General features: G+C 45.7%; 1 protein-coding gene across 4 annotated transcripts in view; it reads left to right on the top strand.

Moving 5' to 3' along the window:
• Nucleotides 1-77: 77 nt before the first annotated feature.
• Nucleotides 78-20057, top strand: part of XRCC6 (X-ray repair cross complementing 6) — a 41251-nt gene continuing 21271 nt past the window's right edge. Inside the window, exons 1-6 of one of the 4 annotated variants that reach the window (XM_034948450.3) lie at nucleotides 78-236; nucleotides 880-976; nucleotides 7005-7117; nucleotides 13453-13591; nucleotides 13856-14110; nucleotides 14948-15131. In XM_034948450.3, the coding sequence (XP_034804341.1) occupies nucleotides 895-976; nucleotides 7005-7117; nucleotides 13453-13591; nucleotides 13856-14110; nucleotides 14948-15131 (773 nt within the window). In that variant the 5' untranslated portion in view covers nucleotides 78-236; nucleotides 880-894. Of the gene's footprint in view, nucleotides 483-879; nucleotides 977-7004; nucleotides 7118-13452; nucleotides 13592-13855; nucleotides 14111-14947; nucleotides 15132-20057 lie in introns of all 4 variants that reach the window. The other 3 variants (XM_063603328.1, XM_034948451.4, XM_055105388.2) reach the window with 3 other exon arrangements.

Here is a 20057-nt window from a genome sequence, read left to right on the forward strand (position 1 = left end):
GTCCTGACGTACGGAAGGGGCGGGGCTTTGCCGAAGGGGGCGGGGCTCTCGCTGATGGGTTGGCTTTCGTCAGGGACATAGGTAGAAGCTGGTTGGGGAGTGTGCGTGCCAGCCTGACGCGATATAGTGCGCACATGCGTGATGACGTAGGGGGCGTTGATTGGGACCGAGTACAGGGCCCGCGCATGCGTGGATTGTCGTCTTCTGTCCAAGTTGGTCGCTTCCCTGCGCCAAAGGTAAGCGGGCCGTTATCCATTTGTGTTGTTCGCCAGCTAGGCCTGGCCTCGTCCCGCTTCGCTCGGTCGGTCTCGCGCGCCCCCATAGCCTTGCTAGAGGGTTAGCGTTAGCCTTAAGTGTGCGAATCCGAGGAGCAGCGACAGATTGGAGACCACGCTCCTTCCTCGGGAAGGAGGCGGCACCTCGCGTTTGAGGCCCGCCTGCGTTTGAGGCCCGCCTGCGCTTGCGGCCTGCCTGCGCTTGAGGCCTGTCTGCGTTTGAGATCTCATTGGGCGTGATTGAGGAATTTGGGGAGGTTTTTGGGCGGTATTGAGGACGAGGGGGTCCGTTAGTCAGCACAGAATCCGGAGCGGGAATCCCTCACCGTCTAAATGGCGTCGGGGGCGGGACCTCCGGGATCTGGCTTCCGCGGGCCGCCGCGGGCCCTGAAACGTGAGGGGTAGCTGAGATGAGGCAGCTACTGGGATGGCCCCCATGCGCATTTACATGCAGTCCGACTGCCGAGCTTTCGAGGCAGCAGGATTTACCGTCCACATTCCTCACTACTAACCAAGCTTTTAGAACAGATCTCACAAGAACCTAGAGGTCGGTATTTTTTCGATTTAAATTTGCCTGTTGCTGACGTTAACGTCTTTTGCCTAGTGAGCAGTAGCCAACATGTCAGGGTGGGAGTCATATTACAAAACCGAGGGCGATGAAGAAGCAGAGGAAGAACAAGAAGAGAACCTTGAAGCAAGTGGTAAGTGACTTCAGCATGTAGTGCCATTCGGTGTGTGGAAGAAAGACCTTCCCTGCCTATCTCTGCTGGATGGACTTTGCTGTTTGATGGCCTGCCCTTCTCCCAGATAATTCTGAAATTCTTTTCTTCCTTTGAACTTTGCAGAGCTACCCTAGGCTCTTATATTCAGATCTTACTCTAGTGTGCCCTAAGTTTTTTTTGGACACTGGTAGTTTGACATCTTTTGGGCCCTGATAAATGGCCATGACCATAGGTATTTTTTGTCATCTTAAGTGGTTCAGGTGAGACCCTTCTCATCCAGGAAAGTAGTGTTACCATTCCAGGACCTCAGTGTAAAAATGCCCCCACCCTGCAATAACTACACCAACCAAAGAGTAAACGCAAGCAACACAGTTACAGGAAAGTGATTGATTCCCTCACTATAGCCTCCACGTTTGGGAGTGTATGTGCAGGCAACACAGTAACACATAAAACAAAAGAAGAGAAATAGGGGTACATGTAATCTTCATACTGGTTAGTTTAACTCCTGAGCAGAAAAATTTTGAATATTTTTATTAAAAATGAGAAACGGCCAGGCGCGGTGTCTCAAGCCTGTAATCCCAGCACTTTGGGAGGCCGAGGCGGGCGGATCACGATGTCAGGAGATCAAGACCATCCTGGTTAACACGGTGAAACCCCGTCTGTACTAAAAAAAAAATACAAAAAATTAGCCGGGCGTGGTGGCGGTCGCCTGTAGTCCCAGCTGCTCGGGAGGCTGAGGCAGGAGAATGGTGCGAACCTGGGAGGTGGAGCTTGCAGTGAGCCGAGATGGCGCCACTGCATTCCAGCCTGGGTGACAGAGTGAGACTCTCTCAGGAAAAAAAAAAAAAAAAAGTGAGAAACATAGGAAATATAAAAAAGAAAAAAATTTGCTATAATCTACCACTCTAACACAACCACTAGCAGCATTTTGACATTTTTGTATTTTTCTTTCAAGTATCTTTCAATATTTATTTCCTAATGAAATATATATATTTTTTAATTTTTTAATAGAGACAGGCTGGAGTGCAGTGGTGAGATCATCGTAGCTCACTGTAACCTCAAACTCCCGGGCTCAAGTGATCCTCCTGCTTCAGCTACCTCAGTAGCTGGGACTACAAGTGCCGCCAACTCCCAATAATTTTTTAATTTTTTGTAGAGACAGGATCTTGCTATGTTGATCAGGCTGGTCTCAAACTCTTGGCCTCAAGCGATATCCCCCAGCCTTGGCCTCCCAAAGTTCTAGGTTTATAGTCATGAGCCTCCATGCCCAGACTGTATCTGATTTCTTTTTCTTTTTTTTTGGAGACAGTCTTGCTCTGTCGCCCAGGCTGGAGTGCAGTGGCGCGATCTTGGCTCACTGCAAGCTCCGCCTCCCGGGTTCATGCCATTCTCCCGCCTCAGCCTCCCGAGTAGCTGGGACCATAGGCGCCCACCACCACGCCCGGCCAGTTTTTTGTATTTTTAGTAGAGAGAGGGTTTCACTGTGTTAGCCAGGATGGTCTCGATCTCCTGACCTTGTGATCCGCCCTACTCAGCATCCCAAAGTGCTGGGATTACAAGTGTGAGCCACTGCGCCTGGCCTATCTGATTTCTTGTATTGTAACGATAGTGCATATACATTTATTTATTTATTGAGACAGAGTCTTGCTCTGTCGCCCAGGCTGGAGTGCACTGACTCAATCTCGGTTCACTGCAACCTCCGCCACCCCGGTTCAGGCTATTCTCCCATCTCAGCCTCCCAAGCAGCTGGGATGACAGGCGTGTGCACCACCACACCCGGCTAATTTTTGTATTTTTAGTAGAGGCAGTGTTTCACCATGTTGGCCAGGCTGGTCTTGAACTCCTGGCCTTAGGTGATTCACCCACCTCGGCCTCCCAAAGTGCTGGAATTACAGGTGTGAGCCACTGTGCGTGGCCTATAGCTCATTTTAAATGTACCATAATTTGGCCGGGTGTGGTGGCTCACACTTGTAATCTCAATAAATATACCGTAATTTGTCTGGGTGTGGTGGCTCACGCCTGTAATCCCAACACTTTGGGAGGCTGAGGCGGGCAGATCACTTGAGGTCAGGAGTTCGAGACCACCCTGGCCAACATGGCAAAACCCTGTCTCTACTAAAAAATACGAAAATTAGCTGAGTCTGTGGTGGCATGCACCTGTACTCTCAGCTGCTTGGGAGGCTGAGGCACGAGAATTGCTTGAACCGGGGAGGCAGAGGCTACAGTGAGCCAAGATTGCAACACTGCACTCCAGTCTGGGCAACAGAGTGAAACTCTATCTCAAAAAAAAATAAAATAGGGGCCGGGCGCGGTGGCTCACCTCTATAATCCCAGTACTTTGGGAGGCCGAGGCAGGTGGATCACAAGGTCGGGAGATAGAGACCATCCTAACTAACATGGTGAAACCCCGTCTCTACTAAAAAAATACAAAAAATTAGCCAGGTGTGGTGGCGGGCGCCTGTAGTCCCAGCTACTCTGGAGGCTGAGGCAGGAGAATGGCGTGAACCCGGGAGGCAGAGCTTGCAGTGAGCCGAGATTGCGTCACTGCACTCCAGCCTGGGCGACAGAGTGAGACTCTGTCTCAAAAAATAAATAAATAAAATAAAAAATAAGGCCGGGCGCGATGGCTCACACCTGTAATCCCAGCACTTTGGGAGGCCGAGGCGGGTGGATCACGAGGTCAGGAGATCGAGACCATCCTGGCAAACACGGTGAAACCCTGTGTCTACTAAAAATACAAAAAAATAGCCAGGCGTGGTGGCAGGCGCTTGTAGTCCCAGCTACTCGGGAGGCTGAGGCAGGAGAATGGCGTGAACCCGGGAGGCGGAGCTTGTAGTGAGCCGAGATTGCGCCACTGCTCTCCAGCCTGGGCGACAGAGCGAGACTCCGTCTCAAAAGTAAAATAAAATAAAATAAAATAGGTCAGGCACGGTGGCTCATGCCTGTAATCCCAGCATTTTTGGAGGCCAAGGCGGGCAGATCACCTGAGGTCAGGAATTCAAGACCAGCCTGGCCAACATGGTGAAATCCTGTCTCTACTAAAAATACAAAATTAGCCGGGCGTGGTGGTGCATGCCTGTAATCCCGCTACTCAGGAGGCTGAGGCGGGAGAATCTCTTGAACACGGGAGGTGGAGGTTGCGGTGAGCCAAGATCGCGTCATTGCATGTTTAAGGTTCTTGACACACATTGCCATTTTGTTCTCCAGGAGGCAGCTAATTAAACTTATTAAGAAGCAGCAGGCCATGCACAGTGGCTCACGGCTGTAATCTCAGCACTTTCGGAGTAGGAAGCTGAGGCGGGCTATCACCTGAGGTCGGGAGTTTGAGACCAGCCTGACCAACATGATGAAACCCCATGTCTACTAAATACAGAAAATTTGCTGGGCATAGTGGCACATGCCCGTAATCCCAGCTACTTGGAGATGACCAGACATTATATACCTTTTTAGGAAAAAATATGTTACTTATGATAAAGTCATGCTGAAGAAAGAAAACCTGAATCGGATTAAGCCTCTCTAGGTCCTTAGTAGGAAGGACAGAGGACTCTGTTAATCTACACCAAAAGAGGTCAATCAGCAGGCCAGGCAAGGTGGCTCATGCCTGTAATCCCAATACTTTGGGAGGCCACGGCAGAGGATCGCTCAAGCCCAGAAGTTCAAGGCTGCAGTGAGCTGTGATTGCGCCACTGCATTCCAGCCTGTGTGAGAGAACAAGACTGTTTCTAAAATAATTAATTCAATAATTTTATTTTTTTATTTGAGATGGAATCTCTGTCGCCAGGCTGGAGTGCAGTGACTAATCTCGGCTCGCTGCAATCTCTGCCTCCCAGGTTCAAGTGATTCTCCTGCCTCAGCCTCCCTAGTAGCTGGAATTATAGGCATGCGCCACCACACACAGCTAATTTTTGTATTTTTAGTAGAGATGGGGTTTCACCATGTTGTCCAGGATGGTCTCAATCTCTTGACCTTGTGATCCACATGTCTCGGCCTCTGAAGGTGCTGGGATTACAGGCGTGAGCCACCGTGCTTGGCCATTTATTTATTTTTATTTTTTTTGAGACGGGTTCTTGCTCTGTCACGCAAGCTGGAGTGCAGTGGCGCGATCTTGGCTCACTGCAGCCTCTGCGTCCCAGATTCAAGCGATTCTCCCACCTCAGCCTCCATAGTAGCTGGGATTACAGGCATGCGCCACTACACACAGCTAATTTTTGTATTTTTAGTAGAGATGGGGTTTCACCATGTTGTCCAGGATGGTCTCAATCTCTTGTCCTCGTGATCCACATGCCTCGGCCTCCCAAAGTGCTGGGATTACAGGCGTGAGCCACTGTGCCCAGCCAAAATAATTTTTTATTTTTTATTTTTTATTTATTTTTTTTGAGACAGAGTCTTGCTCTGTGGCCCAGGCTGGAGAGTAGTGGTGTGATCTCTGCTCCCTGCAACCTCTGCCTCCCAGGTTCAAGTGATTCTCCTGCCTCAGCCTCCTGATTAGCTGGGATTACAGGTGGGCACCACCACACCTGGCTAATGTTTGTATTTTTTTTTTTTTTTTGTGAGACCGAGTCTCACTCTGTCACCTAGGCTGGAGTGCAGTGGCGTGATCTCGGCTCACTGGAAGCTCCCCCTCCCGGGTTCACGCCATTCCCCTGCCTCAGCCTCCCGAGTAGCTGGGACTGCAGGTGTCCACCACCACGCCCAGCTAATTTTTTTTTGTATTTTTAGCAGAGACAGGGTTTCACCGTATTAGCTAGGATGGTCTCGACCTCCTAACCTCGTGATCCGCCCGCCTCGGCCTCCCAAAGTGCTGGGATTACAGGTGTGAGCCACTGCGCCCAGCCTAATGTTTGTATTTTCAGTAGAGACGGGGTTTAACCATGTTGGCTAGGCTGGTCTCGAACTCCTGATCTTAAGTGATCCTCCCGCCTTGGTCTCCCAAAGTGTTGGGATTACAGGCATGAGCCACTGTGCCCCGCCTAATTAAATTTTTTAAAAAGGCAATCAGCAAAATTCAGAATATGGAAAAGTGTATAACACAAAGCATCTTGGCTCTTCAGAAGATAAATTACAAGGGAAAAAAGAGAGGGTATCTGTAGATGAAGAGGCTTTAGAAAATTAAGTCAAAGCTAATGTTTAGAAATGTAGGTTTGGGTGATAAAATTATAAAGAAACGTAAGGGGTGGGTGTGTGGTAGATCATGCCTGTAATCCCAGCTCTTAGGCCAGGGCGGGGTGGGGTGCGGTGGCTCACGTCTATAATCCCAGCACTTTGGGAGGCTGAGGTGGGTGGATCACCTGAGGCCGGGAGTTCAAGACCAACCTGGCCAACATGGTAAAACTGCGTCTCTACTAAAAATACAAAATTAGCTGGGCGTGGTGGCGGGCGTCTATAATCCCAGCTAGTTGGGAGGCTGAGGCAGGAGAATCGCTTGAACCTGGGAGACGGAGGTCGTAGTAAGCCGAGATTGTACCACTGTACTCCACCCTGGCAACAGAGCGAGACTCCGTCTCAAAAAAAAAAAAAAAAAAAGGCCTGGCGGGGAGGATTGCCTGAGCTCAGAAGTTTTAGATCAGCCTGGGCAGTGTAGCACAATACCATCTCTACAGTAAATTTAAAAAATTAGCTGGTCATGGTGGCACACACCTGTAGTCCCAGTTGCTCGGGAGGCTGAGTCAGGATGATGGCTTGAGCCCAGGAGTTCGAGGTTGCAGTGAGCTATCATCGCGTCACTGCACTCCAGCCTGGGTGATGGGAGTGTGACCCTATCTCAAAAAAAAAAAGTCAGGATATTGACTTTTTTGGGGAGGTGGGTGTTGTAATTGGGGGGGAATATAAGAGGGATTTCTGGGGTGTCTGGCAAGACTCAATTTCCTGACATAGGTGGAGATTTTATGGTTGTTCACCTTATAATAATTTATTAGGTTATACTTTCCTTTATGGCCTTTATTTATCTTATATGGTAAACAAATACGAAAACAAGGACAAACATTTTCTTCCATTTTTTTCCCCATAGGAGACTATAAATATTCAGGAAGAGATAGTTTGATTTTTTTGGTTGATGCCTCCAAGGCTATGTTTGAATCTCAGAGTGAAGATGAGTTGACACCTTTTGACATGAGCATCCAGGTAAGACTACCTTTTAATTTAAGAGAAATTTAAAAACAGTATTGGCTGGGCATGGTGGCGGCTCATGCCTGTAATCTCAGGACATTGGGAGGCCGAGACGGGCAGATCACTTGAGCCTAGGAGTTTGAGACCAACCTGGTAACATGGAGAAACCCCGTCTCTACAAAAAATACACAAATCATCCAGGTGTGGTGGTGCAAACCTGTAGTCCTAGCTACTCAGGAGGCCGAGGCGAGAGGCTTGCTTGAGCCCAGGAGGTCAAACAGAAAAAAGAAGTAGGCTCCTCCTCTTGCAGAGATGGAAGTATAAAGGAAGAAGGGAAGTTCCCACAGTTATAGTGTGGAAAAGAGTGAGTGATACTTGGGAGTTGACTACTGCCTGTGGTTGGGGAAGATGGCTACAATAAAAAGGCAACTTCAATTTTAAAACAGGCACAGGACTTGAAAAGACATTTCTCCAGCTGGGCGTGGTGGCTCATGTCTATAATCCCGGCACTTTGGGAGGTCGAGGCAGGCGGATCATGAGGTCAGGAGACCAGCTTGGCCAACATGGTGAAACCCTGTCTCTACTAACAATGCAAAAATAATTAGCCAGGCGTGGTGGTGCGCTTCTGTAGTCCCAGGTACTTGGGAGGCTGAGTCAGGAGAATCTCTTAAACCCAGGAGGCGGAGGTTACAGTGAGCCGAGATTGTGCCACTGCACTCCAGCTTGGGCAACAGAGTGAGACTCTGTCTCAAAAAAAAAAAAAAAAAAGGACAATTCTCCAAAGATATGCAGATGTCCAACAAGCACAGGAAAAGATACTCAGCATGTTTAGTCATCAGAGAAAGGCAAATGAAAACCATAATGAGCTACCACTCACACCCACTATATAAACAAACTAAAATTTAAAAAACACCAGCAGAAAATAAGTGTTGGCAAGGCTGTGGAGAAATTGGCGTGATTGACTGTACCTGACCTGTTTTTGTTTCTTTAAATTGAGATTGTGTTTCATGTAACATAAAATTAACTATTTGAAAGTATACAATTCAGTGACACTTAACACATTCACAATGTTATGCAGCCACCACCTCTATCTTATTCCAAAACATTTTGAATGGCTAAACAGTGGCGTATGGATATACATTCCATGAAAAGGAATGAATAATTGATACATACTACAAAGTAGATGAATCTTGAAAGCATTATGCTAAGTGAAAGAAGCCAGATACAAAAAGTCAAATATTGTATGATTTCATTTACATGAAATATCCAGAATAGGTAAGTTCTTAATGCAGAGGGGTGGTTGGTTACCTGAGGCACAGGGAAGAGAGGAACGGGGAGCAACTGCTCAATGGGTATGGGGTTTGCTTTTGGGGTGATGAAAATTTTTTGGAACTAGAGTTGGTAGTTGCACAACATTGTGAATGTTTGTGTGTGTATTTATTTATTTATTTATTTTTATTATTTTTGAGACGGAGTCTCGCTCTGTCACCCAGGCTGTAGTGCAGTGGCGTGATCTTGGCTCACTGCAAGCTCCGCCTCCCGGGTTCATGCCATTCTCCTACCTTAGCCTCCAGAGTAGCTGGGACTACAGGCACCTGCCACCATGCCTGGCTAATTTTTTGTGTTTTTAGTAGAGACGGGGTTTCACCGTGTTAGCCAGGATGATCTCAATCTCCTGAAGTGATCCGCCTGCCTCGGCCTCCCAAAGTGCTGGGATTACAGGTGTGAGCCACTGCGCCCAGCCTTGTGTGCATTTATGCTTTTTTTTTTTTTTTTTTTTTTTGAGATGGAGTCTCGCTCTTGTCGCCAGGCTGGAGTGCAGTGGCGCAATCTTGGCTCACTACAACCTCTGACTCCCTGGTTCAAGCGATTCTCCTGCCTCAGCCTCCCGAGTAGGTGAGATTACAGGCACGTGTCACCATGCCCAGCTAATTTTTGTATTTTTAGTAGAGATGGGGTTTCACCATATTGGCCAGGATGGTCTTGGACCCCTGACCTTGTGATCTGCTCGCCTCGGCCTTCCAAAGTGCTGGGATTGCAGGCGTGAGCCATGGCACCCGGCCTTGCTTTTTGTTTTTTGAGATGGTGTCTCACTATTGCTCAGGCTGGTTTGGATCTCCTGGGCTCAAGCAATCCACCCACCTCAGCCTCCTGAGTGGCTGGGGTTAAGGCATGTGCCACTATGCCTGGCACATTGTGAATGTATTAAATACCTCTTAATTGTTCACTTAGAAAATCTAAATTCCAGCTTAATTAAAAAGATTACTGTTTCTTTTGTGTACTTCGTAGAGAAGAATTTTCACAGATTTATTATATATCTCATGTCTCATAATTTTAGAATTTGGAACTGAACAGAAACTTTTCATGTTCTAATTTGTGTACAAATAGTTCTTGGTAGGCAGGGTGTGGTGGCTCACGCCTGTAATCCCAGCACTTTGGGAGGCTGAGGTGAGTGAATCACTTGAGGTCAGGAGTTCGAGACCAGCCTGGCCAACATGGTGAAATTCTGTCTCTACTCAAAATACAAAAATTAGCCGGGCATGGTAGTGCAGGCCTGTAGTCGCAGCTATTCAGGAGGCTGAGGCAGGAGAATTGCTTGAACTGGGGAGGTGGACGTTGCAGTGAGCCAGGATCGCGCCACTGCACTCCAGCCTGGGTGACAGAGAGAGACTCCATCTCAAGAAAAAAAGAAATAGTTCTTGTAGTTGGCACACCAGAATATCTTGCACCAAAAAAAAAGAATAAGCTGGGTGTGGTGGTGTGCACTTGTAGTCCCAGCTACTCAGGAGGCCGGGGTGAGAGGATTGCTTGAGCCCAGGAGTTTGAGGCTGCACTGAGCTATGATTGTGCCAGTGAACTCTAGCCTGGGCAACAGAGTAAGACCCTGTCTCTTGGAAAAAAAAAAAAAAAAGAAAAGGCTGGGCGCGGTGGCTCATGCCTGTAATCCCAGCACTTTGGGAGGCCGAGGTGGGCGGATCACGAGGTCAAGAGATCAAAACCATCCTGGCCAAAATGGTGAAACCTCGTCTCTACTAAAAATACAAAAATTAGCTGGGTGTGGTGGCGTGCGCCTGTAGTCCCAGCTACTCCAGAGGCTGAGGCAGGAGAATCGCTTGCACCTGGGAGGCAGAGGTTGCAGTGAGCCAAGATGGCACTATTGCAGTCCAGCCTGGGCAATAGAGCCAGACTGTCTCAAAAAAAAAAAGTGTATGTAAAATAAAATAATAAAACTATGAATAAAAACAATCGTTAATTTAAAGTGGTTCTCAAACAGAATTACTTGCAGGACATTAAAACACAGACTACAGAACCTTGCCCCAGAATCAAAATTTCTGATTCTCTACGTCTAGAATGGGGACCAAGAATTTGCATTTCTACTACATTGTCAGGTGATGCTGATGTTACTGATTTGGAGACCATTACTTTGAAGAGCAGTGCTTTAACCTTTTTTAGACCATGGACCTATTTTTTTTTTTTTTGAGACGGAGTCTCGCTTTGCTGCCCCGGCTCTTGGCTCACTGCAAGCTCTGCCTCCTGGGTTCACACCATTCTCCTGCCTCAGCCTCCTGAGTAGCTGGGACTACATGAAGAGCAGTGCTTTAACCTTTTTTAGACCGTGGACCTATTTTTTTTTTTTTTTTTGAGACGGAGTCTCGCTTTGCTGCCCCGGCTCTTGGCTCACTGCAAGCTCTGCCTCCTGGGTTCACACCATTCTCCTGCCTCAGCCTCCTGAGTAGCTGGGACTACAGGCACCCACCACCACACCCGGCTAATTTTTTGTTCTTGTTTTTTAGTAGAGATGGGGTTTCACCATGTTAGCCAGGATGGTCTCCATCTCCTGACCTCGTGATCTGCCCACTTCGGCATCCCAAAGTGCTGGGATTACAGGCGTGAGCCACCGCACCTGGCCAACCGTGGACCTCTTTGAGGATATGATGACAGCTACATACCTTCCCCTGAAAAAAGATAGTACTCACAATTCTACCTGTAATTTCAGAGAGTTAAAGGAACCCTTGATGCCTAAAGACCTCAGAAGAAAATGTAGTGTTAGGTAGCAAGGAAATGAGACATTCATAGATGAGCACAATTTGATAACCGATAATAAGTATTCAGTAGTTGATAAGCAATAGAAAACATTTTCTAAAATTCTGTTTTAGTTTTTGTTTTTAATTTTTAGAACCTAAAAGGAGCCCTTACCAGATTCTTTTAAAAGTTTGTAGACTCCTCAGAGTAGATTAAAATATTTATGGAAATGACTACTTGCCATGTGGATTGTTGTCAGTGACTAGCTATAGTACATGTTCTGCATTTAAGGAGAGAATAGCTGTGGACGAAGGCCAGCTAGAGCTCAGGCAGGACATGGAGGGGATCACCATGGTTGGTTTATTCCTCAGCTTTGCAGGTTCCAAAACTTAATTTTTTTTTTTTTTTGAGACAGGGTCTCGCTCTGTCACCTAGGCTGGAGTACAGTGGCATGATCTCTGCCCACTGCAGCCTTGACCTCCTGTGCTCAGGTGATGCTCCTGCCTCAGCACCCCTGAGTAGCTGAGTAGTGGGGACTAGAAGCATGTGCATGCCCAGCTAATTTTTTTGTTTTTTGTAGAGACATTGTTTTGCCATGTTGCCCAGGCTAGTTTCAAACTTCTGTAGCAATCCTCCTGTGTTGGCCTCCCAAAGTGCTGGGATTATAGGCATGAGCCACTGTACCTGGCCCGAAGACTTAATTTTGTTGGTGCTCCAGAATTAGGTAGGCCCCTAGAACTGATGAACTCTTTTTTTTTTTTTTTTTTTTTTTTGAGATGGAGTCTCGCTCTGTTGCCCAGGCTGGAGTGCAGTGGCGCAATCTCAGCCCACTGCAACCTCCACCTCTTGGGTTCAAGCAATTCTCCTGCCTCAACCTCCTGAGTAGCTAGGATTACAGGCACGTGCTACCACATCCAACTAATTTTTGTATTTTTAGTAGAGTTGGGGTTTCACCATGTTGGTCAGAATGGTCTCGAACTCCTGACCTCGTCATCTGCCCGCCTTGGCCTCCCAAAGTGCTGGGATTATAGGCATGAGCCACCGCGCCCGGGTGAACTGATGAGCTCTTACAAGACCTGATTTACCAGATGCTGACATTAGTTTATATAGAGGGGTAGACTTTTCCTGTTACTGGAATACTGATGTCTTTAACTGGGTAGTTAAACAGTTTTATTTCAAGGATGCGCTTACTGGTAGTTATTGACTTATTTTCAGGTCACATGTACTTAAGCATTGTAATTATTTTATATAGTCATCCCTTGTTATTGAGGGAACTGGTTGCAGGACTCCCCGTGGATTCCAAAATCCGAGGATGCCCAAGTCCCTTAAATAAAATGGCATAGTATTTGCATATAACCTACACACATCCTCCCCTATACTTTAAGTCATCTATAGGTTACTCATAGTACCTAATACAATGCCTATGCATCACTTCATTCACATGGCTTCAATGTAGTACTTGGCACATGGCAAATTCAGGTTTTGCTTTTTGAAACTGGAATTTCTTTGTTTTTCCTGAATATTTGAGATTTGAAGTTGGTTGAATACATAGATGCAGAACCAGCAGATATGGAGGGCCAACTGTGTATATAAACTCTGTTTCCTGATACCAGGGTACTTGAAAGATCACATGACCTGTCCAAATTCAGCCAGTTAAGTAAGTGACATCAGTAGGACTCAACTTCAGGTTTTCTGATTCCAATGCTTTGCTTTGCCCCAACTCCCATAGCACAATTTCCTCCCTCTGATACTTCTTTTTCTTTTTTCTTGAGATAAGGTCTCACTCTGTTGCCCAGGCTGGACTGTAGTGGTGCAGTCTCTGCTCACTGCAGCCTTCACCTCCTGGGGTCAAGCGATCTTTCACCTCTGCTTCCCAAGTAACTGGGACCCTGTGCTGCCATGCCCAGCTAATTTTTTTGTTTTTTTTTGTTTGGTAGAGATGGAGTCTCACTATGTTGCCCAGGCTGGTCTCGAACTCCTAGGGTCAAGTGATTCTCCCACCTCAGCCTCCCAAAGTGCTGGGATTGCTACAGATGTGAGCCACTGTGCCTGGCCTGAATATACATATTGTTAATTCTCTGATTTCAATGGCAGGGACTGCTTATACTTCTAATGTATACTTACTGCATTCTGGTTTTTGTTAAAATTTGATATTTATGCCCATTACTTTCACTGATTCATTACCACTGAAGGTAGGGATCATGCCTTATTTTAGTGCCATATACAAATTCATTGCACATATTTTGAGCAACTAATAGGTACTGAGCACTTATGGAGCTTCCATTTAGTGGTAAGTAAATATTAATTGAATTTTTATTTTTTTTCAGTGTATCCAAAGTGTGTACATCAGTAAGATCATAAGCAGTGATCGAGATCTCTTGGCTGTGGTGTTCTATGGTACCGAGAAAGACAAAAATTCAGTGAATTTTAAAAATATTTACGTCTTACAGGAGCTGGATAATCCAGGTCAGTAATATTTTAAGATCAGCTTTTCCCTTATATATGAGAATATCAGTACTCTGATCAAAGAGGACTGTGGAGAAGGAAGCAAGTTACATCTTGTCTAGGAGTATGCTTTCCTCCATAAGGGGACCTTGCTCGATGTGGACTTTGTTAAATGGGTTAAACAGCTCTGGGGTGAAAAAGGGTCCTTCTGTTAGTCTTGTGGTAAAGGCAGCCACTGACATTCTTCTGATTTTTCTTTCCATTTGACTCCCTGCCTCTGATCAGGTGCAAAACGAATTCTAGAGCTTGACCAGTTTAAGGGGCAGCAGGGACAAAAACGTTTCCAAGACATGATGGGCCACGGATCTGACTACTCACTCAGTGAAGTGCTGTGGGTCTGTGCCAACCTCTTTAGTGATGTCCAATTCAAGATGAGTCATAAGAGGATCATGCTGTTCACCAATGAAGACAACCCCCATGGCAATGACAGTGCCAAAGCCAGCCGGGCCAGGACCAAAGCCGGTGATCTCCGAGATACAGGTGGGCATATTTCCCCGTTCTCTTAAATTGGCACTTAATTATTGTTTTTTTATTTTTTATTTTTTTAGGTGTTCAGGAGTCTTGGCTCAGCCTCAGCCTCCCAAGTAGCTGGGACTATAAGCATGTGCCGTTGTGCCCAGTGCAGTTTTATTGCTTTCTGTGTACCTGACTTCAGGCATGTGCTTTTTACCATTTAGAATAAAATAAAAAAATAAAGTGAAGCCAGAAGACAACTGTGTAACATTAACACTGCAGATGGCCATGCCATTAGCTGTCTAAAGGACTCTGTCAGAACAAGATTGTCTTGATTTTTTTTTTTTTTTTTTTTTTTGAGACGGAGTCTCACTCTGTCCCCCAGGCTAGAGTGCAGTGGCACAATCTTGGCTCACTGCAACCTCCGCCTTCCAGATTCAAGCGATTCACCTGCCTCAGCCTCCCAAATAGCTGGAATTACAGGCATGAACCACTGTGCCTAGCTAATTTTTGTATTTTTAGTAGAGATGGGGGTTTCACCACGTTGACCAGGCTGGTCTCGAACTCTGGACCTCAGATGATCCACCACCTCGCCCTCCCAAAGTGCTGGGGATTACAGATGTGAGCCACTGTGCCTGGCCAGTTGTCTTGACTTTAATATTACCACGAATCGTGATTATTTGAAAAGTTGTCTGAAGTCATTATAGCAGTTGGTTTCCTTAGTCACTTTTTCTAAGTGCTGAAAATGTTAATAGTCTAGTTTTCAGGGCTCTTTTAAAAGCATGTTTCAGTTTTAACTGAAAGAACTTCTCACTTGCTGAAAATTGTTTTTTCCTCCCTCACTTTTGTTTACCCTTGCAACAGGCATCTTCCTTGACTTGATGCACCTGAAGAAACCTGGGGGCTTTGACATATCCTTGTTCTACAGAGATATCATCAGCATAGCAGAGGATGAGGACCTCAGGGTTCACTTTGAGGAATCCAGCAAGCTAGAAGACCTGTTGCGGAAGGTTCGCGCCAAGGAGACCAGGAAGCGAGCACTCAGCAGGTGTGCACTCAGCCCGGGTCAGCTGCCTACACTGCCCTTAAATCAGAAGCAGGCTGGGCGCGGTGGCTCACACCTGTAATCCCAACAGTTTGGGAGGCCAAGGCAGGCGGATTGCTTGAGCCTAGGAGTTGAGACCAGCTTGGGCAACATGGCAAGACCCTCTCTCTACCTAAAAAAAAAAAAAAAAAAAAAATCAGAAGCAATGCACTGCTACACATTGCTTAACAAACCAGAAGCAATACATTGCTCTGACCTGACTGGCTACTTAACTCGACTATGCCACTGCCTCACTGTATTCCTCTAAAATAGTTTATTTCAGGATAGCAGAAGCTATTTGCTGCTTTATCTCTGGCAAGAGCTGGCATGATATTTCTCTAAAGTAACACAGCCCTCCATTTCGTGGGGGTAAACAGTTATGGTCTAAGAGTATCCTTAGCTGTACTCACTAGTACAGTCATGTGTTAATTAATGATAGGGATACCTTCTTAGAATTGCGTCATTAGGCGATTTTGTCATTGTGCAAACATAGAGGGTACTTCACACACCCAGAGAGTACAGCTTGACTACACACCTGGGCTGTGTGGTTAGCCTGTTGCTCTTAGGCCACAAACCTGTATAGCATATTACCATACTGTTTACTGTAGGCAATGGTAAGTATTTGTGTATCTAAATATATCTAAAGGTATAGAAAAGGTACAATAAAAATATATAGGCCAGACACGGTGGCTCACGCCTTGTAATCCCACCACTTTGGGATGCCGAGGCGGGTGGATCACAAGTTCAAGAGATTGAGACCATCCTGGCCTACATGGTGAAACCTCGTTCTCTACTAAAGATACAAAAATTAGCTGGACGTGATGGCGTGCGCCTGTAGTCCCAGCTACTCAGGAGGCTGAGAATCGCTTGAACCCAGGAGTCAGAGGTGGCAGTGAGCCAAGATCATGCCACTGCACTCCAGCCTGGTGACAAAGTGAGACTCCGTCTCAAAAAAAAAAAAAAAAAAAAAATATGGTATAAAGATAAATGGTATACCTGCATAGGGCACTTACCACGAATGGAACTTACAAGACTAGAAGTGGCTCTGAGTGAGTAGTGAGTGAAAGTGAAGGCCTAGGACATGACTGCATACTTTTATATAACTGGCAGCACAGTAGGTTTGTTTACACAGCATCACTACAGATGCATGAGTGATGCCTTGTGCGACAAACTTACGACAGCTATGATGTCAGTAGGTGACAGGAAATTGTGAGCTTCATTATCATCTTAACAGACCATCATTGTACGTGCGCCCTATTGTTGACCAAAATGTTAGTGGTGCATGAGTGTGCATTATTTGCTTTATTCTTCTCTGTAAATTGGTGAGAACAATACCTGCCTCATTAGGTTACTGTGAAGAGTTAGTGAAGAGCACAAAACAGAGCCTGTTAGGGAGCAAAAACTCATAAATGTTAGTTATGATCATTGTTGTTAAAATTGTGTCATTCTGATTTCTTATAAACCTGAGACCAATGGGAACCAGATTGCTAGATTCTTTTTCTTTTTCCTTTTTTTTTTTTTTGAGACAAAGTCTCACCCTGTTGCCCAGGCCAGAGTGCAGTATGATCACAGCTCACCTTAGCCTCGACCTCCTGAGCTCCAGTGATTGCCCCGCATCAGTGTTCTGAGTAACTGGGACCACAGGCGTGTGCCACCATGCTCTGCTGATTATTTTTTATTTTTATTTTTATTTTTTGTGAGATGGGGTCTCACTGCTTTGCACAGGCTGGTTGCAAACTCCTGGGCTCAAGAAATCCTCCCATTTAGGCCTCCCAATGTGCTGGGATTACAGGCGTGAGCTACCATGTGTCCATGTGTAGCCTAGATTCTCTCTCTCTGGTTTTTTTTTTTTTTTTTTTGAGATGGAGTCTTGCTCTTTTGGCCAGGCTGGAGTGCAGTGGTGCGGTCTCAGGTCACTGCAAGCTCTGCCTCCCGGGTTCATGCCATTCTCCTGCCTCAGCCTCCTGAGTAGCTGGGACTACAGGCGCCTGCCACCACACCCGGCTAATTTTGTATTTTTAGTAGAGACGGTTTCACCGTGTTAGCCAGGATGGTCTCGATCTCCTGACCTCGTGATCCGCCCGCCTCGGCCTCCCAAAGTGCTGGGAGCCTCTGCGTCCGGCCTAGATTCTGTTTTTTTTAGAGAGCCTTGATATTAGAATCCTAAAGGTTACTCATTGTTTCTTCCTAAAGACCTACAGCCTTTTATTTATTAAGAGACGGTGTCTCACTCTTGCCCAGGCTGGAGTACAGTGGCACCACAGCCTACAACTCCTGGGCTCAGGCAGTCTTCTGCGGTCTTCCTGTCTCAGCCTCCCAAGTAGCTTTTTTTTTTTTTTTTTTTTTTTTGAGACAGAGTCTTGCTCTGTCGCCCAGGCTGGAGTGCAGTGGCGTGATCTCAGCTCACTACAAGCTCCGCCTCCCGGGTTCATGCCATTCTCCTGCCTCAGCCTCCCGAGTAGCTGGGACTACAGGCACCCGCCACCACGCCCAGCTAATTTTTTTGTATTTTTAGTAGAGACGGGGTTTCACCGTGTTAGCTAGGATGGTCTCGATCTCCTGACCTTGTGATCCACCCGCCTCAGCCTCCCAAAGTGCTGGAATTAAGGGCGTGAGCCACCACACCCTGCCCCAAGTAGCTTTTTTTGTAGACTTGGGGCTCTTGGTATGTTAACCAGGCTGGTCTCAGACTCCTGGCCTCAAACGTTCCTCCTCAAGCTTTCATTCTGGAGTGGTTTCCTCAGTATAGGGGTCCATGACCTTTGGTAACTTTTAAGCAGTTTTTAAGAGTTTACTGACAATTCTACCAGAAAACCCAAGAAATTTTTTTGAGGAGACCTTGAATCACTCATTGCCACAGTTGTAGTTTTGTCATTGTTCTCCTTTTCCTCTCGGAAACTATTTTTCTTTCCTCAGACAAGTATCTTGTCACCTCTTCACCTGTCTTGAAATGATGCGATGTTGTTTATACTACAGTTTGGAAGTCTACTACACATTTTGGTGGAGATGGATGGGAGGATAGAATAGTGGGTAAATGTAGGCCTTGTTGTCAGATTGTTTGGATTCTAGTCCTGGTCCCTTTGCTATGCGACCTGACTTCTCTGAGCCTTAGTAAAATGGGAGCAAAAAATGGTACCTCCTTGGGTAGGTGCAGTGGCTCACGCCTGTAATCCCAGCATGTTAGTAGGCCGAGGCAGGAGGATTGCTTGAGTCCAGAAGCAAGACCAGCCTGGGCAACCCAGGGAGACCCTGTCTCTCTTTATTAAAAAAATTAAAAAACTGTACTTTCACATAGGATTGCCGTGAGCATTAAATGAGATAACCTAGGCATAGTGCTTGGCACGTGGTAATTATTTATAAATGTTAGCTGTTCTTATTTTGTGGAACAGTCATTGTAGGATGGATACTTCATATAAATAATAATAAATTGGAGATATTGAGAACTAACAATGCCTTAGGGCTAAGGCCTAGAAAAATATTAAACTTACGCTTTTTAAAAAATTTTTAATTTTTGTGGGTACATGGTAGGTGTATATATTTATAGGATCCATGAGATATTTTGGTATAGGCATGCAATGCGTAATAATTACATCAGCATAGATGGGTTATCTATCACCTTAAGCACTAATCCTTTGTATTATAAGCAATCTGATTATACTCCTTTAGTTATTTTAAAATGTACTGTTATTATTGACTATAGTCACCCTGATCTGCTCTAAAGTATTAGATCTTATTCATTCTTTCTATTTTTTGTACTCATTAACCATCCCCACTGCCCCATCCCTACCCCCTTACCCTTCACAGCCTCTGGTAACCATCCTTTTCTGTGTCCATGAGTTCAGTTGCTTTACTTTTTATCTCCCAGAAATAAGAACATTCAAAGTTTGTCTTTCTGTGCCTGGCTTATTTCACTTAACATAGTGAAACAACATTGCATAGTGAATGCAACAACATTTATGTTGTTACCAATGACAGGATCTCCTTTTTTTTTTTTTTTTTTTTTTGAGCCTGAGTCTTGCTCTTGTTGCCCAGGCTAGAGTGCAATGGCGCGATCTCGGCTCAGTGCAACCTCTGCCTCCTGGATTCAAGCAGTTCTCCTGCAGCCTCCGAAGTAGCTAGGATTACAGGCATGTGCCACCATGCCCGACTAATTTTGTATTTTTAGTAGCGACACAGTTTCACCATGTTGACCAGGCTAGTCTCGAACTCTGGACCTCAGGTGATCCACCTGCCTCAGGATCTCATTTTTTATGGCTGAATAGTACTCCATTGTACTACACTTTCTTTATCCATTCTTCTTTTGATGGACACTTAGGTCGCTTCCAAATCTTGGCTGTTGTGAATAGGGCTGCAATAAACATGGGAGTACAGATATCTCTGATATACAGATTTCCTTTCTTTGGGGTGTATACCTAGCAGTGGGATTGCTGGATCATACAGTAGTTTTCTTTTTAGTATTTTCAGGAACCTCCAACCATTTTAACTGAGGTGAGATGATATCTCAGATTATGTTAGAGTTTTTTCCTGTAGAGTTGTTTGGGTTCCTTATATATTCTGGTTCTTAATCCCTTGTCAGATAGATAGTTTCCAGATATTTTCTCTTCTCTTTGTCGATCATTTCCTTTGTTGTGCAGAAGCTTTTTAACTTGATGTGATCCTATTTGTCCGTTTTTGGTTTGGTTGCCTATGCTTCTGGAGTATTACTTAAGAAATCTTTGCCAAGCTCAATGTGCTGGAGAATTTCCCGGTATGATTTTGTGGTTCCACATACATTTTAGGATTGTTTTGTCTATTTCTGTGAAGAATGTCATTGGTATTTTGATAGGGATTGCATTGAATCTGTAGATTGCTTTGGGTAGTCTGGGCATTTTAACAATATTTAAACTTACT

The sequence above is a fragment of the Pan paniscus genome, chromosome 23, assembly GCF_029289425.2.
Source record: "Pan paniscus chromosome 23, NHGRI_mPanPan1-v2.0_pri, whole genome shotgun sequence".
Classification (NCBI taxonomy): Eukaryota; Metazoa; Chordata; class Mammalia; order Primates; family Hominidae; genus Pan; species Pan paniscus.